The sequence below is a fragment of the Anopheles aquasalis genome, chromosome 2 (assembly GCF_943734665.1).
Source record: "Anopheles aquasalis chromosome 2, idAnoAquaMG_Q_19, whole genome shotgun sequence".
Classification (NCBI taxonomy): Eukaryota; Metazoa; Arthropoda; class Insecta; order Diptera; family Culicidae; genus Anopheles; species Anopheles aquasalis.
This window is the reverse complement of record NC_064877.1, coordinates 26,612,501-26,625,000: the sequence shown is the minus strand read 5'-3', so window position 1 is coordinate 26,625,000 and position 12,500 is coordinate 26,612,501. Positions and strand designations below refer to the sequence as shown.

Here is a 12,500-nt window from a genome sequence, read left to right as displayed (position 1 = left end):
CCAACTGCGAACTTCTTGGCACGTGTTTCTGCCGTTGCGGACTCGGATAATTCATTGCGGGAATAAGGGTAGAGGATCATATGAGCAGCGAAATAGAACTTTATTCTGTTAGCCATTTAAAATTCAAGGATTTAATTCAATGTTGTAACAACAGTGTAATGCCACTAATTCATCACAAGAAAGGCTCTAGTAGTGCCAATCTGCCCACTCGAACGACGTTGCTTTCGATGGTCCAGAATTATCCATGGCAGGTGAAGTCGGATTTCCCAAAACTTCATTAAACTACACAACCGTGTAGTAGGATGCGGACATTATTCATTGCATGGCGGTTTCATTGAGCAGTAACTTGAATGAATGCACTAATGATTTCAACTGCTAGTAAAATGGCACATATTTCTGTGTTGAAACTCACACAAATTCGTAGAGAGACGATCAGGACGATCGTACCGAACGGGAACGATCGATTTTAATCGGGATCCTGACCACAAAGATCGCTCATCTAGTTTCATAAACATGCAGGATATTGACCTGCTGTTCAAGATGCACCGAACGCGATAAGATTAGCGCCGGAACAAATGCCACCCCATGAGCTGATCGTAGATCGTATTCGCATATTCATCGGTGCACTCTGAAGGTGTTAACAGGTGGCGTGCGGTTTAGTGGAAAAGAAAATGGATCCTCGCTACATCGGTTATTGGGAGCGAACGGTGCTGATCCTGCTAGGGTTAGCGTGTTTCGCACAGGCAACGGATCGACAGGGACAGAATCCGTTCAACGATGCTTTCCTGCGCCGTGTGTTGGCCCGTGCCCGCTCGTGGAAACCGGATACGAACTTCCGCTCCAACATCCACTATCACACCTTCCGGTCGCTGAAGGGAATCGGCGAGAGTAGGACGGGATTCAAGGTTCCGATCAAGCACTACGACTACGTGTACGACATCGACATCCCGGAATCGTTTGACTCGCGGGACCACTGGCCAAACTGTGATTCGTTGCGTGAAATACGCAACCAGGGAACGTGTGGATCGTGTTGGGCCGTTGCCGCTGCCAGCGTCATGTCCGATCGGGTCTGCATTCACACGAACGGCACAAGGAACGTCGCTATCGCCGCCGAAGATCTGATGGGTTGCTGTGCTGACTGTGGCAATGGGTGCGAAGGCGGATTTCTCGATGGAACCAGCTTCCAGTACTGGGTCGATGCGGGGCTGGTGAGCGGCGGAGCGTACAATTCGACCGAGGGCTGCAAACCGTATCCCTTCAAACCGTGTCTGTATCCGTTTACCGATTGCCACCGGGAGGAATCGCCCAAGTGCAAGCACCACTGCCAGCATGGTGCGGACAAGCGGTATGCGCGGGACAAGGTGTACGGAAGCGTCGCGTACAGTGTCCCCCGGGATGAGCGTGTGATCAGGTACGAGATTATGACCAACGGTCCGGTGGAGGGAGGCTTCGACGTGTACGAGGATGTGTTCCTGTACAAGTCCGGTGTGTACCGGCACGTTTACGGGGAGCATGTGGGCAAGCACGCGGTGCGTATAATTGGATGGGGCCGCGAAGGTGGCATTCCGTACTGGCTCATTTCCAACTCGTACGGTGAAGATTGGGGCGATCACGGATACTTCAAGATAGTGCGCGGCATCAACCATCTGGGCATTGAGTCGAAGGTGATCACCGGACTGCCGTTGGTGTGAGATCGCTCCATTTCGTCCTCGTAACCACCGAATTGGATTATTGACAATCAATTAAGGAAATTGGCCATGATGCTCCCTAAAATTCGGTCGTTTAAAACAATGTCATCAATTTTCAAATAAAGCTTAAAATTTGCACTAAAATGTACAGCACGAACGTGTTTCTAGTTTTTATTGAGCTTCTCTCAGGGGTAGGGGGGTACATCATGTGGCAGAGGTTCCACCGTAGCTCAGCCACGAGTACCGTTCACCCTGGAATGTGTATTTGTAAATGGATTGATAAAAGAAAGGAAAACAACAGGCACCACCACGATGCTGATCAAGTTGCGCCGTGATCTGTTTTTACAGCTTTGGCAAACCGGCCGCAATCGAGCTCTCGATTCCGAGGTGATCCTCGCCACGCAGAATCTTAAAGAAACCATTATCTCCCCAGTCGCTGTTCCACGAGTTGGCAATCAGCCAGTACTTGGTGTTGTTCTCTACGCCCCAGCCAAGGATGCGAATGGCGTGCCCGCCGAGCATCTTGCCCGTCACATGCTGATAGACGCCTTCCTTGTAGTGCAGCAGATCCTCGTACACTGTGAACGCACCCTCGACCGGTCCGTTCGTCAGGATCTCCTTGCGGATCTGGTCCTCATGGCGCGGAATCGAGTACGACTTCGATCCGTACCGCTTATCCTTGGCGTACGGCACGTTGTAGCTATCCTGGCACTTTTTGACGCACTTGGGCGTTTTGCCTCCTTCTCCCTCGCACGAGGGTCGCGTACCGTTCACGTGATGCTCGCACGGTGCAATCGCGTACGGCTGGCAGCCTAGGTTCGATCCGAACGGTCCACCACTCACCAGTCCCTTGTGCACCCAGTAGCTCCAGGCGGCCCCCGGGAATCCACCGTTACAGCCGAATCCGCACGTATGGCAGCACGACACGAGATCTTCCGCCGAAAAGCGGAAGTGGATCTTGCCAGCGGACGCGATGCAAACGCGGTCCGACATCGCTTCGACGGCTCCGAACGCCCAGCACGAACCGCACGATCCTTGGTCACGGATTTCGCGGATCGTCGGACAGTTGGGCCACTGTTCGCGCGAATCGAAGCTCTCCGGCAGATCGTCACCGTCGGCGGACAGATCGTGTACGAACTCCGGCTCCCGGAACTTGTACGCGTCCTGGTGTACGCCCATCAGGCCGCGGATGTACGAGAGCGACACATCGGGGTGGAAATTGCGTCCCGCGCGCCAGGTGCTGGCCTTCGAGTTGATCTCCTCGATGAACTTTGCCGACAGGGCGTACTTCTTGTTACCGGGACCGGCCGCCGTTCCGGAGACGACGGCTACGGCTAGTAGCACCAAATGGAGCAGCATTTCCTGAAAATCAGAAATCAGTATCAATGTTGATAGGAAAGATGGGAATTTTTTGTTCGAAAACATCCACCAGAAGGACGCACGTCATAGCGGCGGTCAAAAGGGCATCAGCCTATCGGCGTTCTGCGGCCTAGAAACCGAACAAAGAAATGGTGGCCTACTGTGCAAATGATGGCCATTTTGTTCCATCGCGAAGGATAAGTGGCTGAATTGAGCAATTTCTATCGTCCGCTTCGTAGAGCGAAAGAGATTTCCTTGAACGAACTTCGCAATCTACGCTACACAAACCCCACGAAAACACTTACGTTTTACAAAAGAATGAACGGGATTTTGTTTAATGCGACATAAAAAAAAGCGTAGGGAGACACTTACGGGTTTTTGTTGAATCACTTTTCTGGCTTCAATTTGCGACGACTTTCAAAAGACAACAACAAAACTTCGCCTTTTATTCCTTTTGGCGTGCGGGCGAAATAAAAGGGCCGCGCCACATGACGCGTAAACTGGGCTACACCCCTGGCGCTTCTTTTCAAAATACCGCTCCAAACGAACGCCACACTCTTGGCACGTTTTCCAGTATTTCTTTTAAAAAAGGAACCCCGTTAAACCACGGAAACTCTTCGGTCCCGTCATCTGCCTACTACTTGATCATCCTGTTGCAGTAGGCGGTGCTTGCAGTTTAGTATCCACACGGATAGTACACCGTAGTTCTGTTTCATTTAACATACGATGGAAATGCATTTTTATTTTTGCTGTTTTACTACAAAACATCTCAACTTAGCACAATCGTTCGTTCCCCCCCTTTGCAATTAGCACGTTTCCTAAGGTGAGAAAATGCACGAATACGAAATAGGTTCACTGCCCGCGAGCCTCCCTCGCAGGGGCGGCCCGGTGTATTCTTAAGCGAACCTGCCTCTACACTTAACGGACTAGCGATGTTAGCGCGATGACCAATAGTGCTGTACCGGCATGCCCAAATGAATTATTTGGTAGATTGCTCGCCAACAACTCATCATCAAGTTCTTTCTTCCCGTCCACCCAATGTCCGAGGATTCCTCGGAGTAATCTGCAGCAACGCCAAAGCAGTAGCAGCAGCAGCAGTAGCAGCAGAGCAGTAAATTATTCCCCGATCTCCCCGAAATGTTGTTCCATGTTACTCCGGTCGTTAATTTGTACTGTCCAACTGCATCGGTGCATGGTTTACGATGATCCGGCAGCACCACTCGTCAGCTTCGACGCTTCCTGAGCACCGGCAGCATTTCGTGGGTTCGATGACGATTTCTTCATTGCCCGTGCGCGAATGTTTTGCATCGTATTGAGCGTTAGGCGTTCCACCAACCGCGGCAACAGGAAGCTGAACGTGTTGATGGCCAGCTCGAGCAGGGAGTGCGGGAAGTAGCCCGTAGTATGACGCGCATGGCCTAACGTACTGATGGCGCTTTCAACAAACACCTTCGGCGAGCAAGCCATCCAGGTGCTTTTGCGAATCTTCGACATGTTGGTGGCAACCGGACCCGGCAACACCGACTGCACGGTGATGTTGTGCTTTGCGTACTCCGTTCCCAAATCTTCGCTCAGTTTGTCCATGTACGACTTCGAGGCAGCATACACCGTCAACAGGGGAGCCGGAATGACGGCGGACAGTGAGGAAATGTTCACAATCAGACCGGCATGCCGGGAAACCATGCCAGGCATCACCAGCTGGCACATGCGCGTCACCGAGAGCACGTTGCAGTTGATCAGATTCTGGATCAGCTTCTCACTATCGGGCAGATCGAGCAGATACTCCGGGTTCGCATAGCTCATGCCCACGTTGTTCACCAGCACACCGATCTCGAGATTTTCAATGCGCGACCGGATCTTTTCGTAAATTTCCGCTCCACCCGTAAAGTCGGCATCGATCACCATCGTGCGCACCTTAAACTCCGTCTCTGCAAAATAGGAACACAATATACGATTCTTAAAAACGATATTCGTGGGCATCGATACATGATGCCGCGCGCCACAATACTTACCAATCTCTTTGGCAACATCTTCCAGCTTGGACAGGGTTCGGCTGACCAGTATGACATTGAGGCCTCGTTTGGCGAGCTGCGAAATGGAGAAAGTAAAGAGAGATGGAGGCAATATTAATCATAAGTGTGTTGACTGCAAACGAAACAATGCATCGAATGCAAATAGAAAACGCATCCGTAGCGAACAACATAAACGCAACGGACCAGCACAGGGCGATAGATAGTGGCGCGGGGCTCGAGTACCCTGGCCGAGTGAAACTCTGTGACGGGGATAGGGATGGGACAAAAAAGCGTAATTTTCAAAACCACGTGTGCACATCGGTTCCACTGGTGACCGCAGTGGTCTAATGGAATGGGCAACGCCAAACACTGTACACCTTTCGCTTCCCGCTCGATGGTTTCTCTTCTTACGTCAAGATAGATGAAAAGATCAACCGTCGTCCGTCCGTCCGTCCATCAGATGCCGGACACTACGAAGCGTGGCGATCATTTATGCAACTCATTGTTGACGTGCTTTCGCCTGCACACGGAACAAAAGCATAAACTAGGCGCGATGCGGTGAAAGATTTCTCTTCAATGGGACCTGCTCTGCTGCAGTACCGTGACCTCATCCGTCATGCTCAGCATGGGATCCAAAACCGCAACACGGCGACAACAAAGCTTTGGATTTGTTGCTAGTCGAGCGAGAAACACGCATACACTGCTAACGATAAGGGCATGCAGTCGTGGAGGAATTGGTGCTGTTGGTCGCACATTTCTTAGCGCTGATAAAGCACTTTGCTCGCTTCTTCGTGTGCGTTCTCTTCCCTTTTTTCATTGCATAAGCCACCACCTTAAAGGTATCAGCGATAAGCAAAGTGTTTGTTCGTTTCGGGAACGTCCTTCTTATCCGTCCCAAAAACCGGATTCATCAATTATGAACCGAAGCGACGGGAATGGTGGGCAACAGGAAGAAGGTTCTAGAGATGGTTCGGGTTCCATTTCTCGCTAAATGATTCCAGTGACGTCAAAAATAGCCTGAAAGAAGTCACGTCGGCTTATGTGGTCATCGTGTCTCTGGCTCATCAGTAATCGTAACACGCGCTCAACCAGTCGCAGTTTGAGAGGCTTCCGATTCAATATGGTCTGTGTCGATGGTCAATTGAAATTCCTAACGGAAACTTACAGTCTATTCAAATCACGGGGAGACATGCGACAGTCTTGTTTGTGTTCGATGAACGCACAAACCCAACGGCTTAGAACCTTCGTCACAGTGTGATTCCACATGACACCGTTGATGACGGTTACTAGGAGTGTGTAGTGGTGATCGATTACACCGTAAACTCGCTATCGTGATCGAGTGCTTTACAACTTGTGGCATGTGCAATCCACACGCTATGCTTTCAGCGTTCTGTCTGGCCGATTGCACGAGCAAAGTTCAGCTAAACTGGTGTGTAGATGTGACAGCGCGTGGAGCTCCCGAAGCTGGAAACCACCAGCGGTCTAGGAAACCACATACTTACCGCTTTAGCGTACGCCTTCCCTATGCCATCGGTTGCACCGGTGATCACTGCAAGCAAACAAAAGAGAAAACAGGAAATCGATTACTCTCATATCGGGCTACAGCTAGTAGAACTATCATACGGCACCCCCCCCCCCCCCCCCCCCCCCCGGGTGGGGGTCATGCTCGCCCTTGATCCCTGCATAATCGTCGTCGTCGCCACCGGACAGAGATCCTTCCATCATTTCTCAACCGCGAGATGACGTTTAATGTAAGATTAACGGTGACCTCCACCACATTGCTATCGATACACGGTGAGCGCCGGCTGGTACCGCTTGCAATTAATGCGCCAGGGTGGTGGTGGTCTAGGTCGCACCGTGGTACTGAAGGGCGTTCCATTTCGTGCGCCCACGAGCCACGTGGCGAGGCGCTACTCTCTCGCGTGAACCGCTCACGCTTAGATCACACGATCTAAGATTACTTCTAATCAATAGAGCGAAAGGTAAGGAGCAAAAAACAATCGGTTACGATCACGCTCATTAGCTTGACTCACAGGGAGTAGATTACACATCCGCCCGTCAGCCCGAGTGCCCGAGTGGGGTCAGGCGCAAGGTGGCTTTTGCTCGCCAGAGAAATATCCATTTGCTGCCAGCCGAGTAAACGATCTCGACGTACCACAAACGGACCGATATCAATGCCAACCACTACTACATACTTCTCTAGAGTCGGTAAGGGCATAAGGCGTGGAGTCTAGTTCGATGCACTCGACAATTGTTTAATATTTTTATTTTTCATAATCCCGACCCCAAGTGAAGCAGTAACGCGGTGCTCCTCTGTGACCTGGAGTGGGGTCATAGGGGAACCTAGGAGTTGAACCATTCAACTTGTGGCCATGCCTGACAGTGGCATGTTCACCTTTCCATTCCATCCCAAGGAAACAGGGAAATAAGGCGACAAAAACAGACCATCCAATGTCAAGGAATATTGCTTATATCACTCCCTTCAATGATGCGATCGTGAGTAGCCACTATCCGCGGTCCCCGTCCGGGAGTGATTTGTTGGTTTTATTTGAATATTCCAATCACTTGAGGACTTTTCTCCTTATATCCGCCATTCGCTTGACAGACGTTGAGTGTTGAGCCCGTTACGCCGTTTGACGCAATTACCTCGAGGAAGGAACCAATGTGTACCGATGCTTTTTTGCTCGGTAGTTATGAATTGATTCCCGTCAACGGTGACCAGGAGTCGGACCAATGGGGTTTGTGCCAAAGGTTGTAGCCCCTTGGTTGTAAGTTGTTGACCAAAGTAATGCTTTGAGTTTGGCGTCGCTCAGCTCGGCCAATCAATGCGCATGATAAGTAACTATATTTTGGCTTCCAATCATGATTCTTTGTTTAAGACACAAAAAAACCTGTGGGAACACGCTATTACGATTTTCGGTCAAAAGATGTTCCATCTATCCCAGCCGCCACCACCGAAACGGCGTCCGGAGCAACCTTGTATAACCGGTTTTCGCCTCAACGGGGAAAGCATTTTTGTGGTTCGTGGACTATTTATTGGACAACTTTCTTTTTCCCTCCCAAAAAAAAAAAAAAGACGCAAGATCAGTCCGGAAGGTATTACATCTTAGTAGCCGGTGTGTGGCCGAAAACACGCAAACCCCAAAGCACGCCACCGAACGATCGTGCACCGGAGATCGGCTACGTAATCTCCGGTGGTGCGTACCTGCTGCAATATAAACCATTAAGGCGCTTAGAGAAGCCGCCGAAGCCGCAGTAGGCAGCGGTTGGTTCGAGACGAATTTCATTAGTTTTCGGGCATTTCGTAACAGGCCATGACACACCGAAATGCCGGACATGGAAGTGGCGACTAAGCAGGCTGGGATTGGGGGATTGAGAGGAAAGTAACTACAGAAGCGTTTTCGCCTCGCGCTCTTGCGATAACAATTAGAACCTACTATCTATACATTTTGTAGGTGCGTTGCTCTTTGATAAGAGTCTGGAGGACGTTCACCTGTGGATGCCCGGAGTCCTTGAATTCGCCTGATGCTAACTGAAATGTTGTGAAAGGATGCTGCATCGTTTGTGGCCGGTACCCTTTCCTGCTCCGGAAAACTGGTTCTGTGATTAGTATTTTAATGTAAGTCAGCATCCGTCCTCCTTCTCCTCTCCTTTGATAACTAGAGCCCGCCGTGGCACCTCTACGTATTATTCAATGTCATCGACGGACACACAGATAAGAGCGGCAGCAGATTGACTTAAAATTTGCAACCAAAAAATACGGTGGCTATTCGCAAGGTTGGCATTTCTTATCCAAGGCTTTAGACCTCAACACGCGAAATCAGCATTAGCGATTAGCGTGGCCATACGCTGGCAGAGATACCCATTCTGGTTTGGCCATTAGTTCGCGTAGGGGGTCAGTTCCCTGTCATTGGCTGAATCGCAAATTATGGTGTAAGATTTCGTTCCCAACGTGTGGATGCCAATTGGTTGGTTAATGGCATACGGGAATAATGTAGCAAAACAAAGCATCCTAGAGAGCTTGATAATCATTCAATCATCGTATGCGCTCCATTCCTTGGAATGTCGTTTCGATATTCGTTCACGTTAGTGTCGTCCTAAACAAAGCTCATAAAACGAGGACCGGTTCAGGAAAGTTCCATCGTCAAAATACAACGGTAAAACCAGAAATTTGGGTCTCGACCGACAACCGAACTAGGGTCTCCGGGGAAGAAGATCACATATGCCACCCATCCGGTTCCCCTCGCTGATTGTTCGTGCATTGATAGCGTTTCAGCTACAGCCCAAAAATAGGAAGTTTAGAACGAGAACGGAAACTAGTTTAAAGTGTGTTCGAGTTCGAGGTCAAATCGAGGCGAATCGGTGGAACGTTTCTAAAGAAAGGCAGACGACACACGGGGTGGGGAGAGGTGAAGGTAAAGGGAAAAAGGCTTTGCATAGTAAAACAGCCCACACGTGCTCGCGAACAGAACCTCGGACGCCCCATACTTACAGGCCCATTCGCCCAGTTTCTTCACGTTGATGCGGCACCCGAACACTTTCGGGCCGATAAGGTTCTGGTAGAGCCATGGCACCACTTTGCGCAATATGAACAGCGACACCAGCACCGCACTCGTACTGCCAAGAACCCCGGAAACTGTCGCCATCGTTACTGTCGCGGCCGGGACGTCGCGGTTGAACTTTGTAATGCAAAGTGGGTGTCAGCAACGATCACACTTCCGCCGAGCACCGAGGAACGCTGAATCGCAGATTCGCACAATTAGCTGCAGCACAGACGCACGCAAACACACACGGCACACACAGGCGGTGGTCTGGCTGATGCACTTGGAAAGAGGAGGCCGGCTTGGTCGGAACGCACCACGCGAACGTGAAACCCGTCCGTCGCTCCCGGCTGTAAACGAAAGAGTAAACACCTGAGCCGGATCGAAGCACACTGCGGAGTATCGACGGGCAGAGTAACAACGGACCGCTGCCGTCTGTTCGTGTTCGTTGCGTCGAGTCGCGAGGCACAAGATTACAGCCCTCGGTCTCGGTCGGCGACGCTGGTTGGTGTTACTGCCTGGGAGAGAAAATTAACATGGAATGATTATTGATAAGCGCTTTGCTGGGTGTGCGTACACTACCGACCCGGGTGGGATCAATTCACACCGCCACCTACCTTTTTTCGAGGTGAGCAAAAGAACCACTCGTTCCCGGTTACTAATCGTTGTGGAAGGCTTGGAAAATCGACCGGGAAAAGATACAGAGCACAGAAGTGCGTTTCTTACTCGGTCTCCTTCACCCTTGGCTTGCTGTTGAGCGCTTTGTTGATGGTTTTTTTTTGGTTCGCTTTCACCTTTTACAGTGTTTCCGCTTTCCAAGCACACGATAAACAACGGTAGGACAGACGGAGTGAAGTGCGAGAGAAACGATTTTTGTGGTTTTTCACAGATCCATCCGATGATAATCAGAGTTTTCGGGGGGTTTCAGTGAAAGTGAAAAGACCGCCCTGCGTTTCGCCGTAACCCTTGAAGCGGACGAAATGTCAAAACGGTTTGGTGAAAGTGGTGAAATGATCTCGGCTGGCCGGCGCATCTTCAAGGGCTTCAAATAAAACCGAAACAACTAAAAAAGTACCGCTAATACTTATGATGATTTGAGTTAATTGATGTGCTATCTCGCCCAGCAAATCCTGTTACTTCCAGTTATGTCATCTCCGTGTATGCCATTGCAGTTTCCAGTCTGGTTTGTCGTTCAACTCCTTCTCGCGCCGTCAAGAAACCGGTAAAACGCTCAGCCATTTTCCTGCATTTTCTTGATCTTGAACTTGATCCACTAACCTCGAGACCGCCGCGAGCCGCGAACGGTGAAGCGCCTCTCGGTGGGGTTGGGTGGGGATTTACGAAGCTGAATTCAAAGAGAACGGCCGGTAAGTTCAGTGAACTACTCGCGCGCGCGGGCGCCAGGTTTCGCTTTCAATCTCGTATCTTCTTCACTTATCTGGGGATTTTCTGGGACTTCGGATCATGGAATTTTAATTAAAATCGGTTAAACAATCGATTACAGTAACTGTTGTTGCGTTATGTGTTTGAAATGCCACACTTTTCTACACAGCAAGAGCACGTTAAAAATGGATATTTGTTCCTATTAAGCAAATATCTTATTCATACTCTGGTTGTATCTCGCACTCTCTTCGGCCTTGAATCACCCGTGGCTTAGTAAATGCTGATAGGAAAGGCACACAGGCAGGCAGGCAGGCAATAGTATAAAGAAAAGTACTTACTACTTTGGATCTTTATGAACTTTTCGGAATTTTAGGGAATAAGCGCACCAACGCACTATTTAAAACTATGCTTCAATGTTGCGCAATGCACTGAGCCATGTATGAAGCACGTTTTTAATTTATATCTTTTTGCCAGTATTGCTTTGATTGATTTCAATATTTTACATAAAGCTAAATTGAAAGGATCAGTATTTATTAAAAATTACAAAAAACAATTTACCATACACAAATCAATTTTTCCACTTGTTTATGACTACACCTTTTCCCACTGTACGATTCGAAACAGCAAACCGCCCAGATGGCGCTAAATTTGCTCAATTTGCTCAATTTGAAGGACTGTTTTAAAACCGCCACCGTAGAAGTGAGAAAGATCTCGGCGTTTTCGCATTTTTCTTTCAAAAAAGGAAGTAAATTAATCAAGGAATGGCATCAAACAATACCGTATATCAATATCCATACATTATACGCTGAGTCAACCTCTCGGAATCATCGAACATTCCACTTTGCGCGCCCAACTTTGCCGAATGAAAACAGAAAATTGAAAAGCAAGTTTCTAAAATCGTAGTATTCATCGATGATATCATAGTACACATGGCCATTCGCAGTTAGCAGAAACACAGTTTTGTGCGTTTAATCGTTTGAAATGGCCGCAAATTCAGGTGCTAAATTTTTCCGTGACTTTTTCCGGGACAGCCAGTGTCGAATGGTAACAGTTTATGCTTGTGAAACAAGCGAACGGCCCACGCTGCCCAGGGTTTCATTTTTCGTATCATCCCTCCAGGCTTTCCTGTTGAAATCGGTTGAAAATTCCCCAAAAGGAACAAAGTTAATCAAAATTCGAGAACGTCCAAAGACGGCGCCAGTAATGCGGTTCCAACCTACGGATAATCTGTTGGCTGTTACACCGATGTCTCACCATCTTCCGGTACGACCCGTTACAAAGTTGGGCGAACGGCCAGCCTCCAATTCAGGCTCTACACCACCGGGTGTCGGTTCGACGAACCGCAGGCAGCAAACCGAGATGCATCGGGATCGGCCACCGACTCGCAATGAGCCACACAGGAAGCAACGACCTACGAACAGCGGTGGGACCACCCGAGTGAATGCGACGACCGAGAAGCGTGAGGCACCGCGCCCTCGGAAACCGGGTTGCAAAGTGTGCCTACCGGATGATCCGAC

General features: G+C 49.6%; 4 protein-coding genes across 5 annotated transcripts in view; 2 read left to right on the top strand and 2 right to left on the bottom strand.

Moving 5' to 3' along the window:
- Positions 1–633: 633 nt before the first annotated feature.
- On the top strand, positions 634–1,836 carry LOC126572246 (cathepsin B-like). The gene has a single exon (XM_050231400.1). It carries the CDS (start codon positions 672–674, stop codon positions 1,689–1,691), a length of 1,020 nt encoding a protein of 339 aa, XP_050087357.1. The 5' UTR covers positions 634–671; the 3' UTR covers positions 1,692–1,836.
- LOC126572247 (cathepsin B) lies at positions 1,835–3,541 on the bottom strand. 2 transcript variants are annotated; one of them, XM_050231401.1, is made up of 2 exons: positions 3,420–3,541; positions 1,835–3,050 (listed from the first exon to the last, which is right to left on the bottom strand). In XM_050231401.1, exon 2 carries the CDS (start codon positions 3,045–3,047, stop codon positions 2,031–2,033), a length of 1,017 nt encoding a protein of 338 aa, XP_050087358.1. In that variant the 5' UTR covers positions 3,048–3,050; positions 3,420–3,541; the 3' UTR covers positions 1,835–2,030. The 2 variants fall into 2 exon arrangements, with proteins under 2 accessions (XP_050087358.1, XP_050087359.1); XM_050231402.1 differs by having other exon boundaries at positions 3,353–3,463.
- Positions 3,542–3,752: 211 nt separating this feature from the next.
- Positions 3,753–10,549, bottom strand: LOC126572248 (very-long-chain 3-oxoacyl-CoA reductase). Its single transcript, XM_050231403.1, has 5 exons — positions 10,218–10,549; positions 9,552–10,118; positions 6,562–6,608; positions 5,060–5,135; positions 3,753–4,975 (listed from the first exon to the last, which is right to left on the bottom strand). Exons 2-5 carry the CDS (start codon positions 9,703–9,705, stop codon positions 4,245–4,247), a joined length of 1,008 nt encoding a protein of 335 aa, XP_050087360.1. The 5' UTR covers positions 9,706–10,118; positions 10,218–10,549; the 3' UTR covers positions 3,753–4,244.
- Positions 10,550–11,931: 1,382 nt separating this feature from the next.
- The window catches only part of LOC126572245 (uncharacterized), a 1,119-nt gene continuing 550 nt past the window's right edge, over positions 11,932–12,500 (top strand). The window contains exons 1-2 of the mRNA XM_050231399.1: positions 11,932–12,027; positions 12,103–12,500. The exon at positions 12,103–12,500 is cut by the window's right edge and continues 550 nt beyond it. Of these exons, the coding sequence (XP_050087356.1) occupies positions 11,965–12,027; positions 12,103–12,500 (461 nt within the window). The 5' untranslated portion in view covers positions 11,932–11,964. The remainder of the gene's footprint in view (positions 12,028–12,102) is intronic.